The sequence below is a fragment of the Drosophila simulans genome, chromosome 2L (genome assembly GCF_016746395.2).
Source record: "Drosophila simulans strain w501 chromosome 2L, Prin_Dsim_3.1, whole genome shotgun sequence".
Lineage (NCBI taxonomy): Eukaryota > Metazoa > Arthropoda > Insecta > Diptera > Drosophilidae > Drosophila > Drosophila simulans.
In genome coordinates this window covers 4,557,707-4,579,841 of record NC_052520.2, presented here as the reverse complement: position 1 = coordinate 4,579,841, position 22,135 = coordinate 4,557,707, and the positions used below count along the sequence as shown (strand labels likewise).

At 43.9% G+C, this 22,135-nt stretch overlaps 2 protein-coding genes and 1 long non-coding RNA gene across 8 annotated transcripts in view; all 3 read left to right on the top strand.

Moving 5' to 3' along the window:
• The first annotated feature begins 451 nt into the window (after positions 1–451).
• Positions 452–11,513, top strand: LOC123327250. The gene is made up of 3 exons (XR_006541854.1): positions 452–5,780; positions 5,857–9,331; positions 9,395–11,513. It is a non-coding gene; the product is annotated as an uncharacterized LOC123327250 (long non-coding RNA).
• Positions 11,514–13,308: 1,795 nt separating this feature from the next.
• Positions 13,309–13,903, top strand: LOC27206522 (chromobox protein homolog 3). Its single transcript, XM_044923183.1, has one exon. It carries the CDS (start codon positions 13,329–13,331, stop codon positions 13,782–13,784), a length of 456 nt encoding a protein of 151 aa, XP_044779118.1. The 5' UTR covers positions 13,309–13,328; the 3' UTR covers positions 13,785–13,903.
• Positions 13,904–15,322: 1,419 nt separating this feature from the next.
• Positions 15,323–22,135, top strand: part of LOC6730979 — a 96,101-nt gene continuing 89,288 nt past the window's right edge. For 5 of the 6 annotated variants that reach the window (XM_039292917.2, XM_039292916.2, XM_039292891.2 and 2 more), the window contains exons 1-4: positions 17,261–17,319; positions 20,556–20,784; positions 20,859–20,960; positions 21,045–21,161. In XM_039292917.2, coding sequence (XP_039148851.1) covers positions 17,266–17,319; positions 20,556–20,784; positions 20,859–20,960; positions 21,045–21,161 — 502 coding nt within the window. In that variant the 5' untranslated portion in view covers positions 17,261–17,265. Of the gene's footprint in view, positions 16,371–16,433; positions 16,797–17,260; positions 17,320–20,555; positions 20,785–20,858; positions 20,961–21,044; positions 21,162–22,135 lie in introns of those variants that run through there. The other variant, XM_039292872.2, reaches the window with a different exon arrangement.

Below are 22,135 nucleotides of genomic sequence, written 5' to 3'. Positions count from 1 at the left end.
TGTCTGTGAGTCTGCCAAAGCCGTCGCGCAGTGTGTGTGTGTGTGTCTTTCTGCGCTTTTGACGGCAAATCGCTTTTGGCAGCTGCTTTGGCAGCAGCCAAGTAAGAAACAAGGCTTTTTTGCTGGCGTCGATCTTCGTTGGCAGCTGTTGGCAGTATGAACTGATTTTGGCCGAAAGTTGATGAATAAAATGGTGAGCACATTTTTTTTCACTTCTACTAAGTGCAAATTTTAAGTGGTATATAAAACATTTTTATTATAAGAGAAATTTGATGGATTTTCGGGTGGTTAAAACAGCCAAAAGCTACATTTTATGGCAATGGTAAAGAGAAAAAAAAAACATAATAAAATTTATAACCTTTAAAAAGAGCCAACTAAAATACATACATTTGAATACATACATCAAATTTCTTCCTATTGAAGTGCTTTTTTATGGCTCTTAGGTATGATTTATAAGTTTAATAAAACATATTTTCTTCCATAAACGTCGCAAACAAAATAAAAGATCCATTAAATCTAATTTTAAATGGTCTGAAATCAGCGAGCATAAAAACAGTTGGCACACAAAATCTACATGACAAATTTCCGTTTTTTTCCACCCAAGTGCAGACACAAGCTTAAAAATACCAACTGTTAGTGTGGCAAAGAAATAATAATAATAACAAACAGCGCCGACACAAAGAAACGTTCACTTTCGTTGGTGCAAAAATCTCAGGCCAAAGTCATTGTGAGATTTGATGAGTTGGAAGGCGAAGATGATGAGTACGCAGATGGAAACGGGTCCAAAGACGCCTTGTCACTGACTCTTTGGTCAGGGCCTCTTCGCTAATGCTGTTTATTTTCTCTGCATCTCATTTCGGATGTAACGAAACCGAAACGCAAATAGAAAATATGACAAATAATTGCTTCAAATACCCGCTTGACACACTTTTTAGTAGGCGCGAAGAAAGAGTTTGTCAAGCAATCACAAGTGTTCCAAAACAAAGATGAGGTCAAAAAAATCTCTTTCGGTGATTGTTTGATATTTTCGGAGATTTCGCAGGCGGATTTGGCGAAATTTGTGGTTTCGGTGATGAAGATGGGAGATCTGTGGCTGCAGCATTTTTGGTCAAAAGCAAGACACAAGTGAAGCTACCGGCGCCATCTCATTTGTCAGCCAGTTTCGGTTTGAACTAGCTGGCAGTCATTTGTAAGCCATTGTTTTTCTGCTCGTCGTGGGTTTTGGTACTTTGGTTGAAGTTGCTTTTCCCGAACGGTTGCTTCGTGGCTCATCTTATCCCATCTCACCGACCGACTGACTGACTATTTTTGTTTTGTTCAGCTGGTTATGCTGATGCGTTTGCCGCTGGTTTGTTGTCTGCGCGGCAAAAGGTGCAAAACTTTCACTTTATGTATTATTGTTTTGCGTGCGAGCTGCTGCGTTTGTCTGCCAGGAGAAATTACAATAATAATGCCTATAAATTATGAACCAAAGCGCTTGATCCACTCTGCGTGGGCGAAAGAAATTGCCGCAATTAAATGAGTCAAGGGACCCAAAGTGAATGCTCTGTTTTGCGATTCTTCTGCAGAGATAAATGGCGTAAGTGTAAAGCGACACGTCTTTCACATTCTGCACAAGAGAAATTTCAGATATTTTTATTGCAAAATTCATGAGCCAGATCTAAAGACTTGAAGCAAAAACTGCTGTTTTTCAAGGTACATAAGGTAGATAAAAAGACTTAAGTCACGCACTGGATATTATTTTTAATTTTTGCAAAAATTTAAGTTAAAAACCGTAGTTTGCAAAAATTTGTACAACGGAGTCAAAAGACTTAGGAAACAAACTTGTTTCGATCAACTACTATATTTTCAAAACCTGGCACTGATAAATTGCATGGCAAAAACAAAAGACTGCGGACACAAACGCAACGTCAGCTAATGAAACCTTTATTGAATGCAAATAAAACTCCAGTTTTATTATTGCCTAATGACCAGAGAAACTCGTGGGAAAGATATTTAGCTACTTTCGTCGAACGCCAAAGCAACTGGCGAAATCGGTAGATTGATTCCATAGATTTGACGGGTAATTCGTAAGTCATGCTGTGCGTCTTCAGTGCCATCAGCCTGCAGACAGATTTATTATGGGCAAATTCCAAAGACTGGTCGCGATTTGGATGCTCTTTTGGAGCTTCAAGATTGTGACTCAGTTGCCTCAACTAGTTTGCAGCCCCCCACACAGTCTGTTGAACCGCCGCTCAAGGTCTTTTCCCAGCCACCAACGGCGGAGCTGCCATTCAAAGCCACAAAATTCTAATTAATTTCGCGCTCGCGAAACTTTTTGCATTGATCTCTTCTAACTGCCGCAAAAATCCCAAAAGAGCTACAGTGTGTGGGCAACGCATACAAATCGATATTCAGATGAACAGATGAAGACGAAACCGAGACCAAAGCGGAGCAGTCTGTACCTCAGTGCCAACCTGTGCCCGTCGTCTAACATCATTAGTTTCGGCCAGTGGAGGCTTTTTTGAGAAGGCCTCGTGGGCGAACGACCCACGCTCCATGACACAATCGATCCGCCAAGGCCCGACCATGTGGTCCACGGATCTCGAAAGCCATGCACTTGTTATGCGTTTTCGATTTCCATTCGCTGATGGGCAGTCCACTTTCACCAGAACTCGGTTTCATTTTCATTGCCATATACGAACGTACTTCTTCAAGATGACCCAAAAAATAATGAAGCATCTTTGCCCAAAAAAAAAAAAACTGAAAACACAGGCCGAAAGGAAATAAGAAATACTTCGAGGAATAAAGCGAAAGTAAAACAGCGACCAGTTTTTGTGTTTTTTGTGGCTGCAGGGCTGCTGCAGCTGAAAGAGCGGTTCGAACTCCGATTCGCAGTAACTCAAAATGATGTCATGCTGCGGGTTGCCAAAAAAACTCGGCCAGACTTTAGTGTTTTTTTCTTTTTTGTTTTTGGTGGACCCGAATTTGCTGTATCTGTATCAATAAAATGGCTTCGTCCCGTGCAGAATAAAGAAACCGTGCTGCAAATGCAAAAGTAACCGGACGACTTGGGCCCAGCCCAGTTAAGTTCACATTCAGTTCAACTTTCAGCTTCCACGCCAACACTCCGTGGCACAGTTGCTTTTTTTTTTTGTTTTTGTCGTCGTGGTTTATGCCGCTCAAGACCCTGATCGCTGCATATAACTAGCCGTAATGCCGTTTATTTATTTCATTTTAAAAGTCCCTGTCAGCGGCACAGCTCCAGGTTCGGTTGCAGTTGCACTCGCCTTAGCCTCGAGTTAAGCCTTTAAATTTATGACTCATATTAGTTGCAGACTCCGACGCCGGAAAAAAAAACCAACACGGAAACTTTTTAAACTGCAATTTGCAACAATTTCTGCCGCAACTGTAAAGCAGACTTAGCCAAAAAAAAAAAAAAAATTGCAAAACTGGCATCAAGAAGGCGAGGTTGCTGGGGCGCAACGAAGTTTTATTACACTCTCCAAAAACAGCAGGAAAATGGGTTGAGTTGTGAGCTTCACGGCTTACAAAATCTAGTTCAGGTTTCGTTCGCCTAACCGCCGAGTAGGAAAAGCCAAGTTAAATGAATTAAGTGACTAGGAAACACATAAAACAGCCATAACAATTGCTGAGCTAAGGTTAGGGAGGGCACTGCCTTTGGCAAGTAGTAAATATTTTAGGATGCAGCTTTATTAAGCCATTAAGGATTTCTTAACATAATTTAGAAAGTTCCAATATATGCCGGATGGAGTTCTGGAGTAGCATGCCCATTCTTTCATTCTTGGCGAGGCCCCACAGGCAAATAGAGTATCCTAAAGGCCTGTATGCAAAACCAAGCCATCAACTCGATCTCAAGTTGTGCGGCCAATTAACGGAATGTCTGCTCCGATATCGCTACCGTAATTTAACTTTCAAATGCAGCCCGCAAGAGCAGTTAAATCGGAAAACCCGTTGGAGCCTGGCAGCTCCACTGGTACATATAGTGTATCCCCATATCAGGGCACTTGGAGTCAGCAGGAGTGGGAGCTACATGGTCTTTTGTCTTTTGCTGCCTTTCTGCGCCCTGTCAGTGAGCTATCTAGCCGGCTAATAACTTCATTTAAATTAATCTGGCCAACAGGAGCAGCACGTAGAGCAGCACACAACCACCACAATTTAAAATTCAATTACCGCTGCATTTGAAGTTGCCACCGCAGGCGCGCACAAAGCCATAAACATTTCCATGTCGCCACCATGTGAGGAGCGGTGGCTCTGTGCCGCACATTGATGCATTGATGCATCCTGTCATTGTCATAGTGCCAGCTCATATCCTGCGGATCGCCACTGGCCGTAAATTGCAAAAACCGCACATGCTAATCAACATGGGCAACCGCAATTATTAAATTACATTTGCGCGGCCTAATCGAATTGGCGAGGGGTCTTGGTAGTCGGTATATGTATGTGACCAGTGCTCCCAGGTAAATGATATGATATGGCCAACAGTAGCGACTGCTAATTTGGCTTGACAGTCTGTTCTCGCCAGCTAAAAGGGGCGTAACTATCGGTATTTGATTCGTCTCCGGAACGAGGAGGCTGGATGATTGTCGGTGCGCAAAGGAAGCTTTAACCAAGTGTGGACACTTTGATGGCACCCAGGTGGCGATCAGATTGAGGAGGAAACACTCTGATCTAATCACCCATGTAATGTTATTCACTAGCTTGTTGAGACCTTAAGTATTCTCCACAAGATGAGTATCTTTCATTGGTTCTCAGAATATTGATGGGTAGAAGTGGTTAATACTGTCTGAATTTGCATATAGTACTCAGTTAACATTTTTTGGGTTTTAGTGCGATTTAATGCAATTTGCATCCCGGATATATTAACACTCCCAGCTTCTCTACACAATTTCACCATCAATTTGCCATCCACAGTGTTGTCGGTTATGGCCAAAAGTATAAGCCATGACTCAACTCAACAACGCCTCGAAGGTCGACAGCTGGCGACACTTTGGATGTGGTGCGAGTCTCTCAACGCCGACGGGGAACATATTTGGCTTTGATGGTGCGTGGGCTTTACAACTCAGTTGGCTTGATTAAAATGTAGTGTGGCCTGGCCGACGCCAATTGGCTTATTACCCATGATCCGAGCTAAGACAGGCAAAACAGACCCGGTTTGCATGCGGTTCTAACAAATGCCAGTTGCCAGTTGGCAACAAACATCGCGCAGAGGCGTTTTGAAATGACCGTGGGCGGGGACATGGGAGGCCTTCAACTGCGTCGACTTCTGAGTCCCACACACAAAGAGCTTTTGTAATTAAAAGCTGAGCTGTTTTCACACTCAAATGGTGCGTTGATTGATATTCCCGGCTAATTGCCACAGGCTTGGCTCCAAGTTGTTCCGACTCGGACCATCCCAAGGCACTTCCTTAATGGTCACTTACACCAAATGTCAAGTTCAAGTGGCGGCCCTTGGTTAAATAAAAAAAGAGAAGATGGGAGCCGTGTACAATGAGGCATTTGATTGATGTGAGCCCCTCTTGCCGGTCATAATCGTCATGAGGATGAGCATGATGTTGGTGATGGTGGTGCGTCAGCAAGAAAATCGAGGTAGTTCTTTGACTTCTTCGAGTTGCCGGTGCCCAGAACCAAGTTCCAGGCAATAGAAGTGGATTAGGACCGTGGAAAGTACGTGACAAAAGCCCTCGTCGTCTGTAATCTTGCTCACTCAGAACAGAACGAACAGCAGTCGAGTCAAGTTCGTGGTCGCAGTCTTTCGTTTGGCCGACTGCAGCTAATTGGTGAGCAAAACAGCGAACAAGAGCAATAATGTACCGCAGACAACAAATAACAACGTGTAATGAACGCAGCTTACAGTTTTTTTCCAGCGATTTTTTCTCTTATTTTCCTCTCCACCACTCCGACATACATGAATGAAAACTAAAGTAAATTGGCCCCCAGTCGTTGGAGTCATCGTCGTTGTTGTCGGTTCGGGACATGAACATCAAGGTGGTCGTGGCCGCTGTCGACTTCAGACAAAATGCAACTACAGAAAAAATGAAAATAAAAGGAAGAAATATATATATATATATATAGTATAAATGCGGCTATATGTGTACAGACAATAAATTGTTAAATAGCCGCAGACGCAGAATGGGCCGGGGCACGGCTTAAAAATTTATGCCATTTTAAAGCGAGAAATGAAACACGCCCCAAGTGCATTACAATAAATTATAGAAATATGAGTATCGCAAAAAGTCTGAAAACAGCAACGGAAACCGAGCAGCGGTCGCTCTTTTGGGCCATGATCGCCGCCATCTCTATTATAAAGCAATTAATGCCGGCAATGCTGATTTTAATAATTCATAAAAGGGAAGGGAAATGAGAGCATAATTAGGACACCCGGGTGGCCCCACGGATTCTTTGGTCTTCTCGGACTCCCCCTGCAGCATGGGCACGACTTTGGACAGGGCTCATTAAAAATGGCCTGCTAAAAATAGCAGCAAACATTTCTGCGCGCCAGAGTGGAGTTGTCCTGCGCCATCCTCACATATTTTCATATTAATTATCGTGGCCACTTGTACAGCTGTCCGAGTGCAACCTGCTGCTCCACTCGAAACCCCAATCCCAGCTCCATCTCCAGCTCTAAGTATTCTCCAGGGGCAGATGCAAAGCACGATGCGATGCCCCTGTGCAGATTTCGCCGATTGCCCGCCATTGACTTTTAGCGATAATTAACACCTAGGTACTAAACCAAATTGCAACCGCAGCATCGGCGTCTGCCAGATGCGACAAAAGACAAAAACTGGCCAACTCAAAAGGTACTGGTAGTGTAGTATTGGACGTTCCTCGTGGACGTTTTTAATGGCTCGCTTTTTACATTTATTTTATTGCAGGCAGGCAAACTGGACCTTTGCTTATTGATTTGCATTTTTACAAGACTTCTTGTTTGCGGCACTGTTGTCGCTTTTTATGTCTAGATTTAGTTATTTTCGTATATTTAAATCGCTTGTACTCGGGATGCTTCAAGGTTCCCTCCTTGTAACCAGCCACTGGATCAGAAGTACAGGCGGCGATAATTTAAACAGGAATGCTGCGACCAGGATTAGTTGGAAATATCGCTTTGAAGTCGAGTCATAAATTAAAGCCAACTAAATAAATCAAGATGAAGTGAGGATATACAAAGTAGCTTTGTGGGGTGGAAATATATTATGGGATAAGAAACCGGAGTTCTGCAAATTCATTCCTAATGACTGGAAAGAAACCACAATTTCTCGAAGAAAAAAGTTTCAAATGGAAACGGAAGAATAAGAATCTACAGAGTTGATGATAGCGTGATGACACTATTTCCTAACTTTTTTCCACCGACAGATCTTGCTCTCGTCCCACTTTATTATTATAAGATTTTCGACCATTTTTAGCTGAATAAAATCCATCGAATCTTCCACAAGAGTCGGATAAACTAGCAGTTACGAGACGCTCTTTAACAAAAAAACCTAGTCACATGCCAAATTTGGCTAAATTGGCAACACTGAATGGCAGCTACCGACCTGTCCGGCCATTTACAATTACCAACGACCATCGACTATCCACTATCCACCATCCACCATCCGCGGCTCATCCGTCGCGGCATTCCGATTGCGATTCCAGTCACATAGTCGCACATCTCCGCCTGACTCGCGCTGGGCCATTGTGGCTCGACTTTGGCCCTTTTGGCCAAGAGCGTTGGGGCCAAATTGTGCTGCGTTAAATTCAATCAATGCATCAAATCCACATGCACATGCACTCCATCGCCCACGCGTCCTCCTAAGGAAACCAAAATCAAAAAAAACAAAAAGAAAAGAGGCCTCGAGTGGAAATCGCCAATGGACATGGCTTTTCGAGTTGGCCCGCGTTGCAGGAACTGTCGGACGAATCATAAAATTATGCAGAGCACATACCGCACACGCACACACATGGGGCTATTATACAATAGGCAAACACAACCACAACGCATTCGGGCCAAAACCAAAGCGGCAATTGCATAAAACTCTTTTTACGATGCGTGGTTGTCGTCTTTGTCAGTGGTAAGCCCAAAGAAACCATCCACATTCGTTGGCGATGGCTACACAGAAAGAAACTTCATATACGATTTTAAATGGGATTATGCAGATTTCTTGGGTTTATCCCATTAAATGAATATTTTTTCGCGGTGCATGAAAATGGCGACGCCGGGTCCGGGCACGTACGCAATGCCAGAGGCAACTAATGCCCAAGTATATATAGTTGTTGTGGCTGTTGTGGTGTTCCTCCTGTTGTTTATTGAAGTGCGCGACTGCGCGTTATGTTTTCCCCCCATTTGTTGTTGCTGTGGGGCGCATTCGCAATTTACAACACAAATAAACATGGCCAAGAAGTGGCAGTGGCAGAAGCAGTCGAAGTGGCAAGTCGGCAACACCGGCCGAGGTTTACTTCCGCCGGATAGCTACGTAAAAATCATATAAATTAGAATGGTGGTAAAACCGAACTTGGAGTGCTGACTCCGAAAACCAAAATGACGAACCACTCACCTTCCCCGATTATTCAGATTCTTGAATTTACATTATTTCTGGGTATTTCCGTTAGGCACTGCCCTTATATGATTGATTGCTTGCCGGCGTATTCCATACACGGTTCTTCATAGTCATCATTATGTAACCTCAAGAACCGACGGGCCGAGGGTGTCCAAGGCACTTAGCCAAATCATCGAAGCGTCCGAAAGGTCACCACCAGCGGTAATTAGAGTTGACTGACTGGCTCTCCTGCATTGAATTAAATCGACTGCAATTTACCTTTCTAATGGCCAGCTCCATTTATGGCCACATGGTGTTTTTCGACTGCAGCAGTCTGTACTGCACTCCACAGATCGTGTGTGTCCATTTATGGCCAGGCCAGCCCAACTCCTGCTCCATCTCGGCCAGACTCTTTCACCCGGCGTAGGCGAAAAGTGTGCACTTTGGAAAGCCATCAAAGGCGCCACGGGCTCTGTCGATTGGAGGTCAGGTCTGCATGCCACGAAAACACACACAAAAACCAACAAAAATCCACAAAAAACGGGCACATGTGGGCCGTGGTCGCCACATTGTACACTCCAAGAAAGTGTGTCAGCTTGGAATCAGTGCAGCAGGCACTGTAATTGGAAATGGGAAAAATATATTACAGATTATCTGCATTTTTATGGCTGCCATTTATTCAATTTGTTTAATAGGCTCGCCATAGCAAAAGCTGCAATGCTTTGCTCACGTTGTGTAATTTTATATTACGAACAAATTTCTTGGTAATCAAATTGGTAGTGTAAGCGAATTCGAACGGAATTACTAAACCGACTTTATTGGTAAGGTATTATTTCTGAGCTGTCAAAATAAAACCTGATTAAATTACAATCCCCTTTTCATAGATTTATTTTATTACCACCTTGCGAAAACACTTACAAGTAAGTGGAATGGATGGGTAATCATTTGCGAAAGCCAAAATATTGACTCTGCCTGGGTGTAATAGAATAACCAGTTTCCAGATCTCCTCTCCCATAATAAAGGGCATGTCCTTGGCATATATATGCACTTTGTAGCCGATATTCGCCACAGTGTGGGCCACAATTTACGGCGGTCTGGACATTTACGAGGCTCGGCTTAGACACATTGTGCGGCAAAATGTGGCCGCAATCCAGAATCCCCATCGGAGGCCAGCCTTTTCAATTAAAAACTGGAAATAAATTGCGACCGCAGCGGCGTAAATAAATATTGACATTTATGTTTAGCGAGCTTCCCCGAAGATTGCTTTGCCAATAATGTGGCACAGAGATTCGTAGACTATAAAAAGCCTAATTAACACCTCTGTCCCTCCACCGATCTTCGGATATGCCAATCCTCCTCCACCTCCAGCTCCTCACATTTGAGATGCATTAAAGAGTTGCCACCACATCTTTGGGTTAGCGGCTAATTTCTGGGTTAAATGTGGGGGGAAAAAACGAAAAGAACACCGTCATGGCCGGCAATGAAAGCGAAATTTTTCGAGTCCGCCGAAAGAGTAGTTCTCCAGTCTGGCGAAATAAAAGAACAAAATGGGAGGAAAATAAGAAAACATGCGTCGCCCGGAGTCGACATTCTTTTTAACAAGTTGCCCGCAGAGACCAGAAAAGGGCCTAGAGCTGCAGTTGGAGCCAGTCAAAGTCAAGTTAAATACGCCCGCCGTGCGTCGGGAATGGGGGACTGGTCATTTTGGCATGTCCGCTGGGCTCTCTGGGTTCTCTGGGCAACGCGAGTCCAGGCCAGGGCCAAGAAATATCAGAAGATCAAAGGCATTTTAACAGCCAGCGTCCAGCGCAAACAATCAACACGGCCCAAAGAGCCAGAAGACAACCAGAAGACCTAAAAGGCCAACATGGGGATGAGGACGAGGAGCAGGAGCAGGAGGATGAGGGTCAGCGGAGCGGTAACGTGCCGGCTTAAGGCCCAAAACCTGTGCACTTAGTTGGAGGACACGTACAGGATAAATTAGCAAATATTTGTTTCTTCTCTTCTTTTTTTTATTTTATTTTTTTGTAGCTCTGCAGATGTTTGCCTTGCTGGGGATTTTATTTCTTATTTAAGCAAAAATTGCATTTAAATTGTTTCGTGCTCGGCCAAAGGTCGGCAATGTAACCTTGACATTTCCAGCCGATCATCGCTGGACATTTCTCCCCTTGGCAGCAAATAGAGTCCGCCAATGAGGCCATCGATAATGTCTCAATTATGTCAATGCGACACCAGTGACCAGCTGGACCAACTTGGCCTCCTCTTAGGTGCCATCTCTTAACAAATCGAAACGTATCGACTTGATCTCATTGGGTGCATGTGCATAAACAAAACAGTACACCAGCACACCATAAACAAGAGGACTAGACCAAACTGAAAAAGAAAAAATAAATACAAAAAAAAGGGGGATAAGCCTTATAAAAACAATACATCAGGCATACGGTGCGTAGTGGCTGTAGCTACTACAAATAAGTCGGCGTCTCCAGTTCAGTTCCCCCATTGTGTTGCCACTGGGCAATAAAGAGATTTAGTAGCTCGGACCATCCAGCCATCCAGCCATCTAGCCTCCTGCTGCTCCAGCTCCTCCAGAATTCCTCATCCTTTCCCTGGCCAGCCGGGCATGTCCTTCTGAGCGGTCAATGCTTCCCGCTGGAACACTGCCATCGCCACCGCCTGATTTGCATGCTTAACCTTTAAGCTCGTGCGGCATATTAATCTTATCAGAAACTTGTCAACAGTCAGCTAAAGTCAATCCGATCGAGCCGCTTCCCTGCTGACAAGATATATACATTGTTCTCGGACATCGCTTGTAATGTCTCACTCGCCTGGTCGCATATATATCAATATACCATTGAAGTGAAGATCTGCGAAATAAGGGGATAAGATGGAGATTTTGTTTAAAGGGCTAAGCTCTTCTTTTTTTTTAATATTTTCACATGCCCATGCGAAAACCTACTTTCTTAGAATTGGAATTTTGCACAAATAGTTTCCAACAGCTCTTGGCAAGCTTATTTTTACTCACGATCAATATATATTTATCTCCACCAAAACAAGACTAGACTAGAACAGATTGGTAGGATCTTTTATCATCGCTGACAGAAGGATACATCATAAATGTGAGGAATTTATAATGGGTTTTTGTTGGCCAGTCACGCGATGATCTCCGCTTGAAGGCTTAGAAACCGACCATCAGGCAGAGCCAAGATCTACAAAAAATTCCCAAGAAATACGTATAAGTATGTATGCATGAGCCAAACCCCTGCGGATTCCTTGGACCGCACTCTAATGATTTCCTGCTTAGGATACTGGGGCTCACCCATAAACCCAAATATGCTGCCGCTTCCCAAGAGCTGTCCCCCTTGCCTGTCCAATGATTAATGCGCCGATCCTTGTCCGATGCCGATGAGGCGGGAATGGGAATTATGTATTTGGGTTAATGTTACACCGCAGCAGCATGGCTGCCATTGCTTTAATTTTGTTTTAACACAAAAATTGCCAAGTACAAGTATTTATTTGATGTGCGCAATGCTGCGATCGGAGCTGCAACTTCGCCTCGGACGGCAATTTCCTTCCGTCGTCGTGGAGCTGCGCATCTTGATCGCCGGGTTCTCAGGCCGTGGCCAGAAAACTGGAATCCCAGAGAACCGATACCAATGCCGACGACGATGCCAGTGCTGCTGGCCATTTCAAAATCTAACTGTTAACTGCAAAAGTTGAACGTACTGGCAGCATGCAACATTCAACGGCTGCACCCACGGCAGCAGCAGCATTAACGGCAGTACACTTGAAAAATATATTATTTGAGAAGGAAAATACCTATAAAAAAATATAAAAGTTTATAGTATCAATTATATCGTATCAATGAATACTTCTGAAACTAAATGTTTTTCTAGCCCATAAAACAACCGCGACAAATATTACTAGATACATTATATTATTAGACAAAAATTTGACTAAATTGAAGAACTCACACCTAATTTTCCTCAGTGTATGCAACTGCAACTGAGCGGGCAGCGAAACGAGTTGAAAGCCGTTTTCCCTGTTTGCCAGCCAGCTCTTGAAAGTGGTTTGTTGTCTAACTGCGTTAGTTGCTGCTTTAAATTGTGCGCCCAAGCAGCTCCAGCGGCGTTTAATGGCTCCAACTGGCGACCGGAGACCTCGGCTCTAACTGGCCACCCCGCCACCGACTTCTACTTCTGTTTCTGATTCCGAATCGGATTCTTTTTGTTGCTGAAGCGGGTTCTCAGGCGGCGTTGGCTAAATGTCATAGCGGCGGATGCACCGAGCAGATTAATCATTAATCACATGCCCATCCGAGAGTACGAGACTTCCAATATGCGGAAATTACGTGCAGCTAGCTGTAGTCTCCATATGCCCCATTCCCAACATACACATCACCTGGTAGGCGATCATTTCCGCCGACGAGTTGGGTTCCTTTATTTTGCCTTTATTTTGACACTGGGCCAGCAACGGCAATTACTGGCGGCGGTGCCACCGAAAACCCTCCTCCCTTCCGCCCTGATTTATGAGTTTTTAATGAGCGGCCACTTTACACGAATTCAAGTTAACAAGTGGAGCCGCGTAAGGCCAATATCGCAAGTAGTATCGCCGGCAATCGCGCCTTGACATTCGAGTCGTGCGAAATGTCAGATGAAGATGCAACAATGATACGCTCAATGGGCGTTGGAATGCACAATACCCTAACTAAATCTGAAAGAATGTGTCCAGTCAAGGGAAGTGTACAATTTTATTTCCATTCTCTCAAACGCTTTTCAAATAAAATATTTAGGGCTGCCACTCCGAAAGGGTTGCCAAAGCATGTCGATACCTACAGTTATCGAAACTAAAAAAATAGTACTAGGTGTGTACACACTTGACGAAACGTTACAATTGGCTACTATTGAAGTATCAAAAAGAAAGAAAAAATACATTAAAATGGATCCGACGAAGTCTAAGACCAACTCCACTTTGACGTCCCCTACTCCTTCCCCGGAGAAGCAACCAAATGGATTTGATCTTGGGCTCGAACCATTGCGGATCTTAGGAGCCTGCGACTGGTCCGGCGAGCTGACCTTTTTGATGCAGTGGAAGGGCTGCGTCCAAGCGGGCTTGGTGCCCGCCAAGGTGCTAAACGATCGGTGCCCCCAAATGGTCATCGCGTTCTACGAGGAGCGTATTGTGTTCAAGGATCAGTGCTATGAAGACTCCTTGGACTCGGACTGTGGGTCTGAGACCACTCCGAGTCCCGAGAAGAAACGGGCACCAAGTGCCTAGTCCATAAAACAAGTACACAAAACGATTCTTACTGTTGCGCACCGAAGCCATTGCGGATCTATGTATAAATACCGCCAATAAAGAGTATTGACTCTTCTGCTACAAGGTTTACTTCATTTTCTGGTCGCCGTTGTCGCTGGTGATTGATTATGCATTTTCATGCGAACTGGTTGCTGATGCTGCACTTTGTTGGCATGCGGGCAGGTGAATAAGTGAGTTTAGCTCGGCCCAGCCACGCCCTCCGCCTCGTAGCCGCAGCTTGATGTTGGAGACAGGCCGGCGGCATAATCTGCCGGGCGCGAAATTATACGTGTATGTATACACCGAGCGAAAAGTGGGTATGGGTATTTGAAAGTTGCTAAAATAACAGTTTATACATGGTGCACTTACCTCATTCAAGTTTTTCCAGTGCACTTAATGCTGTCAGTGACCTTCACATCGGGGCGTTGGAAAACCTGCAATTAGAAAAGAAGGCTAAGCCGCAGGATCAGACGCTGCTTACAGATTCCATGTTGCAGGCGCCTCAAGATTCACGCAGTCAACTAATACGTACATAAAAAAGGGTTAAAACGCCGGCGCACCTTTCTTGCAGCGACATTTTGACATTGAAAAAGTATAATTAATTGAGGGGCCCACCAGCAGGTGGGCGTGGCCAGGGGCAGATTAAATCGATTTATGCAAGATTTATGACAAAAGCGCACAAGAAAGAGAAGAAGCGAAATAAAATGGGGCGCCGCCTGGCATTTCGAAATCAATCAAAGCCCAATTGCCACTCACATGCAAAGTGCACAAAAAATTCCCAACTACTGGATGCAATCGACATCGATGACGCGTCAGCATCCGGTCGCAATCTTTTTGGGTGTGTTCACACTAGCCCTCTACACTTTTCAGGCTGATGCACGAAGTGTTTGCTTTGCGAGAAACCCATTTTTCAAGCTATCAGCATTTATTTTTAATAAAGATGCCATCATTAATTTTACGTATGTGTGTTTTGGTGTAGAATGCTGTTTTTTTTTTTCTTTTTGTTGTTCGGTCGATGGGGCAAAAATGTGTCACTGGCTTCTTTGACTTTGATTTAGTGGCTAGACAGGTTAAAGCGAGATGAGATCATCCCCCAGCGTGGAAAAGAGACGGGGATGGCGTCAGTGACGTTGATAGCGTTGACAGCCGCCGCATCAGAGCGGGATGGCAACAGCGGAGATCGCGGCAGGGGAACAGCCAGTTTCTCGTTTCTCAGATCTAGAGATTTAACGAATTTTTCGGCCAAGTCTTATAAAACTCAAGTGACCGGCGGTTATTTGGCCTTCATTCAAAAATGATTTGACATTGTATAAATATTTTGATAAGATCTACGGACACTCGTCTGTAGATTTAAAAACAACGGTGCCGTTAGCTTCGGATAGAGTTTTGGGGGAAGAGTACCCTAAGTAATAATTAAGCTTAATAACTTAGTTTAATCGCAATTTTGCTTTCAAAATATGCTTCCTGTTTCATTCCGATTGGTCCAAGTCATCACTAGTTGCATGCAACACTCCAGCTGTTATCGCACTTTCCAGTGCGTTATCGACCAATTACCATCGCTGCTCAATTAAGCTCGTTGTGCAACTGTCCAATTGTATATATCGTAAAAAGACGGCAATTACAATTAAAAGCAGAAAGAAAGCCATTAAGAGCATCTGCGATAGGAGTTCCTTCGATTTGCCGTGCCTGCCGATAATTTGGAGTTTTGAAATACGTGCTGCAGATGGAGGCGCCGCGGCGTTGCACTTCGTGATTTGCAATCGGTGGAAAAAACAAGAAACCGCATTTGCCACATTTATCACGCACATATATCAGCTTGTCAGCCAAAGGGAGCTGCCCAGGAAACCCCAATCCCGGCCAGTTAATCCGAACCCGAACCCACCAAATTACGCTCATTTCGCGGCCACATAAATTTATCGGGCATCAGAGAACACAGTACTTTCCGCAGCCGGGCCACAATAAACATAAGGCCGAGTTGGAGAACTACCACTGGGGGCCCAGCTTTAATTAAGTGATCATGAACATGGGCAAACACAAATGGCCAGGGGCCGCGGACTTGGATCTGGAAACGGCCAAAACAAGATTAGAAGACGCCCGACTGCCCGGGCTTCAAATGTCGTTAGAATGGAGCAAATCTCTGCAGCCGGATCCCGGGCCACAATGCCCTTTATGGCCAAGTCAGCAAACAAGATGCGAAACCGCGACTGCCAGAGTTAGCCACTTCCTTCTGCTAACTTGGCGAACTGCAAAGCGCATGTAATTTGGCTCAGAGTGTGTATTTTATTTAAGCGTTTATTAGCTGATAAACCGAAATAGATAAATCGTGGTCCAAAAGGGAAACACAATCCTTGGCCTGCCTTTTACCTTTAGCCCGTTGAAGGCTTTATGGCCAACCCAAGGCGCTGTTTTCCAGTTTCCCCCACTCGCAGATAGATAATGGCAAATACTTTTACACACGTTAAAGCATTCACGCCGGGCTAAGAAAGTTATTTGTTCACGCCCCTCTGCAGTTACAGTGGGCCCTCGATAGAGCCGAATGGCGGATTTTTCTAGAAGTAACATAAGGTAAACCTAAACGCTTAAGTTGAACTGAAAAATCTTATAATATTATAATCTGTTTAATAACAGCACCTTTCTGTATAATCATGCAAATTGTTGTGCTGTGAAAACTCAACTGTGCATTTGTGACCTGCAGACCAACAACGCCTTCTTCCCAGACACTTCCGCCACCAGCTGTCTTATGTCATAATCACGAATGCCATATAAAGATGCTATCGGACTTCACACAAAATGATTACGTTATCCCAAAAACCCGGGCGTCGCCGGGGGAAAACAGTTTTCTGTCATTCTACCCAATTAACACGCAGAGGGAGTCCATGCCCATTTGATGTTTTTCTCGTTGCCAAGACCAAAGTCTGATGAAAATCAGTCGCCGGGCTGAAAACTCAAAACTGAAAGTGGAAAACGAATGCGTGAGAAAATCGCCAACAGGTAGCGAACAATGAATATTGCGGCCATTAAACATTTTCTGTTTCGCCAAAGGTGTTCGGGCATTACTATATTTTTTATGCCGGTCCCGTTGTTGGATAAGTTTTTTCAGGGAAAGGCGAAGGAAGCGATAAGCCTGGGACTGGGCCTCCAGACTCGTGTTTGCGCATAAATTTCAAGTGTCATTTACCCGACTGGGCATTTGTCTCTGGTCCCTACTTCATTGTTATTTTTTGGCACCTGTTCGAGATGACCAGGCCAATTGTGTTTTGTTTGTGCGTGCCCAACATTTTTAAGTTAATTATTTTTATTTGTTTTACTTTCGGCCAGAGCCGAAAAGCGTCTTATGGCTGAAGTGGTTATTGCCGGGTGGCCTTAATTGTATTTATTTTCTGTTACCCAACATGCTATAATTGATTCTTCAATGGTTATTAATGTGCGATTGTTTCTCTTTGATCTCTTTGCAGCAAAAATGAAAATATTTTTGCCACTAGTCACGTGGATAGTGCTACTACTCTCGAGTGCAGTAAGTACCCCATAAACATCATTCGTTATTAAGCTAATTAGTGTTAAGTTGACGGGCTTAAACCTGAATATCGATGGGATTAGATCAGAGGCAGAGGCCAGCGGCAGTTAGCGCAGGGGTCATAATTAATTTATGGGTTCTCGAAAGGCCCAAACAAAAGTCGGTGAAAAGAAAAGAAAAATGATTAAATTTACGAGCTGCCACCTCATTATGAAACAAATTTCTGAGCAAATAAGCCAAGAGAGATCCCAGAAGTGAAAGAACTCCAATGATTAACAAATGTTATTTTGAAGCGATATAATATAGAATCCCAACGCGAAGCAGAGGAAACAAATTATAACGATGCTGGAACCTTTGATGACCTAACGGTATTCGAACTGGTCTCATGCAAATGAGCCATTAAAAGAAGTTACTGCAAAATGACTTGAGCATAGCGAATATACATATATCTGTTTATTAAAACTAACAGCTAGCTGTGAAATCTGCACGAGAGTGAGAGGAAACGATGATGCTGGGCAACAATTTGGCAGCCAGAGAAGAGTTTCAAGCCATGCTGAAGAAAACCAGGCTAGAAAGACTGACTAGTAATGATAGGGCCAGCGGAAGAGCAGAATCACACCGTCTGCGGTCAACGACTGGCCGAGGAACCCAGCCAAACGGAGCCAATCGATGGAAGAAAGCCGAGAAAACGTAATGAATAAAAATAGCCGCATTAGCTGTAAAAACGCTTTGATAGTCATCGATTTATGCAGTCGGCGAGAGGCGGGGAAAGGGTGTCCGGTGTGAATGAGGGAACTCCGAGGGGCTTTGAGAAATTGGCCAAGAGAATTCCCTAAGCCGAAAGCCAAGTTCATTGACTCCTCTCTCCCGCTTGTGGTTTTCTTTGCGACACTCTGTCAATGGCTCCATGGCGAGATTCTTTTACGGATATTTGCTTTCCTTTGTGCGTTGGAACTTGATTTATGCGAGGCAGTCATAATTCATTTGATTAGCTAGATGGGATCATAATTAATTGTGAACTTCGAGAACGCTCTTTTTTTCGCAAACAAAAGACTCAGGCAACGAACTTGCCGGTTGACGGTTACTTTGTTGATGTGAGGACAATATTTGCGAATGTTTTGTGCGAACTTAAAACCACTCCCTATTTATAAACAAAAAAAGGTTAAGCTGCTTAGTAAACACCTTTTTAAATAATCTTTAATTCGGTGAAATGTTTGTAAATTCTCATTAAAAGTTCAGTTCAGTTAGGATTGCGTTTAAATGAAAAAGTAAATATATAGGAGCAGTTTGAATTTTCTTTTCCAAATACAGCCAAGTTAATACCCATTGACAGTTATAACGGATGTGCACTTGAGCGTTGACGTGCAACGTCGTCATCTGTCTGCCGTTGTCATTGCGCCTGTTAACAAGCCTGGCAACGAAAAATTGCGCATTGTAGTCGCTGGCATATGCCGCTCAATGTCATGGGAGCTTTTGGCGTTCAGCAGCCGCATCGTCATCATCATCATCGTCATTTTCAGTAGGCATCAGAGGTGGCATCAGTTGGATCAGTGTGTAGCATCAGCATCCCCATCGGCTGCGCACATCTTTGCTCGCACGCCTTTAATTGTTGCAGCACACTGCGAGTATTGCTGCCTCAGTTGAGTGCATGTGGTGCTCATTGTGCCGCCTGTCAATTGATAAAAGTCGCAGAGTTGGCGGAATCTATTGTTTAGCAAGGCCGTTAGCGTTGCATGGCGTGAAGCGAAGTGAATTGAAGTGAAGTGGGTACAAAGCAATTGAAAAGCCACAGCCACATGGAGTTCTACAAGAGAGCCCGCCTCCAGCGTCTTCCTCCCGATAAGAATCTGCCTAAAACAATTCGCGGCTAAACTTGAACTTGACAGCCAGTGCCTCATGTTCACACCTTCCATGGCGGGGTCGTAGAGCAATTTAAGCTGCCTTTTTATGGCCTCACTGGGCTCATTAGGCGCCCACAAACAAAGGCACAGAAAATTGGCCTTACACAAGGAAACTGGGAAAAATAGCAGCAGAAAAGAACCTTCTACTTAATTGAGACACTGAACTCTGCATTCAACGGCATAAAAAGGAAATGATTATAAGGCAACGTAAAACCTAAGCCCATATCGAAGGTATAAATATTTATTAATTTATTGATAGTAAGCTCTAAGTTATCTGCATACAGGGTACTATAAAGCAATACAAATGTTTGAAATATAAATGGACAAGCTCAATAAAGCAATGATTCCCGATGGTTCAATCATTAAAATACCAACTTCTAAGAATAAATCATAAACTTTTGTTGCTCAATAGTAATCACTTGAAGAGACGTGCATGAACTCTGGGCACTCATTCTGTTATTTATTGAAGAAATCTCAACCAATCTTGTTGTACAAATATTTAAGCTGCTTCCAAATCTGATCCAACCACTTAATAACTATATTTGAGCGTAGGAAGTCGAACTGAACAGGCTACAAAAATAGAAGTACGATCACATATGTATCACAACGGCAATGCGACAATAGGTGGTACATGTATAGAAACTAGTTTTAATTCATTTTTGCTGGAGCACAAAAAGGTCTTAAGTGACAAACTTGTTTCCCAGCCAGCTCTATCTAATATTGCCAGCAGAAACACAAAAACAAACCAGCCAGTCGCCAGAGTTTCGGCCAAGAAAATATGGCAAGCGGCGAACAACTTTTGTTTTGCTAAAAGTAAAATCAGCCAAGTGTAACAATTAAGTGGCGGCGGAACAACACAGTGTGATGGAGAACGGACCGGTGTATCTACATATAATACTCGTACCTGTACGATCGGATCGTGCCCATATGGACCACATCGGGTTGTGAAATCTGAAGAAGCGCTGCCGGTGCTACGCCTGCTAAGCTCGCTGTATCTAATTTGAATCTAAATTAGTTTAGCGAGCCAGCTGGGGAACCCTAAATACTATCATCAACGAAATGAGGTTGCAGCGAAGGTTGGCATTAGGAAAAGGTTTAACCCTTTGTTCGGCTATATGGGGATAGTAACTATCTGTTCTTCAAGAAAAGTTGTATATAGATTATTCAGCATTAACTTTCATATATAGTCTCTGAATAATATCGTGTGTTTCCTAAAACTTTTCCAAATGATACAAATAAACATCCCGCTTAAATTGGGGTAATAGCAGTGAGAGTGCAGAACTTTTTGTTTTATTGCCAGTGATTAACTAATTTATTTGTATCGTGTGCTTGCAGGTACATTCACAATATTCACAACAACCGCAACCATTCAAGACGAACTTGAGGGCGAATAGTCGGTTTCGCGGCGAGGTCTTCTACCTGAACCTCGAGAATGGCTACTTTGGCTGCCAAGTCAACGAGTCCACCGAATATTTGCAGCTATTCAACCTATCGAAACTATGCGACGGTACCCAAGATTGCTTCCTGGGTGCCGATGAGTTGAGCAAAGAGCTCAAATGCACAAGTGAGTATCTAAGCGCGAATCGCTTAAAAGCCTAATGGGTTTGCCTAACCTCGGGTTCGTGTTTTTTTACGCAGATGACTGTGATAAGGATGGCACCAAGTGCACACATGGCGCGTGTTTGAACGGCGTCTGCCATTGCAATGACGGCTACGGCGGCTGCAATTGCGTGGACAAAGGTGAGTCTGATTGTGTCTGCTCTGGTCTTAACTTACATAACCGTTAAAATCCCCTGCTAACTCCCCAATTTCTGCTGCCCCCAGATGAGAACGAATGCAAACAGCGGCCGTGCGACGTGTTCGCCCATTGCACAAACACACTGGGCAGCTTCACGTGTACCTGCTTTCCGGGCTATCGCGGCAATGGCTTCCATTGTGAAGGTAAGTTCTACACTGTGATATTTGAATGGAGTGCATATGTATTCAACAAGTGATATTAGGCAAGGACCTCTTATGACCTCTTAGCCCATTAAATGGATATATCAAATTCCACTTTCTAGCAAATTTATTCCATTTGTATTACCCTTCATCTGAGCATTTTCTTTATAACAAATGAAAGACTCAACTGGTAATTTTCTCCGTGTAACCTTAGTACACAGCCTCCGTCTTAGTTTCATTGTATTAGTTAGCATAATGACTGACCAGCCAACGAAGCATCGTACAGATGATTGTTGTTTGCCGTTTTGTACTTCCGTCAACGTCTCTTTTTAGCCCAGACTAAAGGCTTTTTGTAGTTTGGCCTAACGGTTTGTGCCATTCCCAGCAAAAAGGCGTCTCGAGTGCCCAGCAACCAAAGCTGAAAATGTAACAAAAGACGCGCCAGACAATAATATGAAAGCTTTCGCAGCCAGAATAAAGTTATACTTATCTGCGAGGTAATAATAATGACCGTGTAGCGATTACACTCGAGTGCTTTGTGGCAAGGCTGGAGCGGATCAGAGAGCCACGGGCGGCCAAACTAATCCCAGGCTGAAACTATCTGGATGCCTTGGATCTCTTGGCCAAACGAATTCCGAAATATCTCAATCAGTTTCCGTCGATCTGTGCTACAGTTTTAATCCTGGGGTCGGTTCCATTTGCTCGTTAGACTAAGTGCCGAACAGCAGGGGCCCCAAAACCCAGAAGATAGAACTCAACGTGTGCTGGAGCACCTGTTCCTCCATGTGAGCGAGTGCGATTACGACTAGGAGAGTATATGACAGTGAGAAACCGGCTGTCGTAATTGGACTTCGGCTAATGTTACGTAATAAAAACACATTACGGCATCACAAAACCCAAAGAAGAACGAATCGAAAACAAGAACAACGGGCGAGAGCAGCAATAATAACTAGGAAAGTGTACAAAGAAGTTATCTC

Coding starts and splice junctions, on each gene's coding strand:
- LOC27206522 (XM_044923183.1), top strand. CDS start 13,329: ATGTCGATACCTACAGTTATCGAAACTAAAAAAATAGTACTAGGTGTG.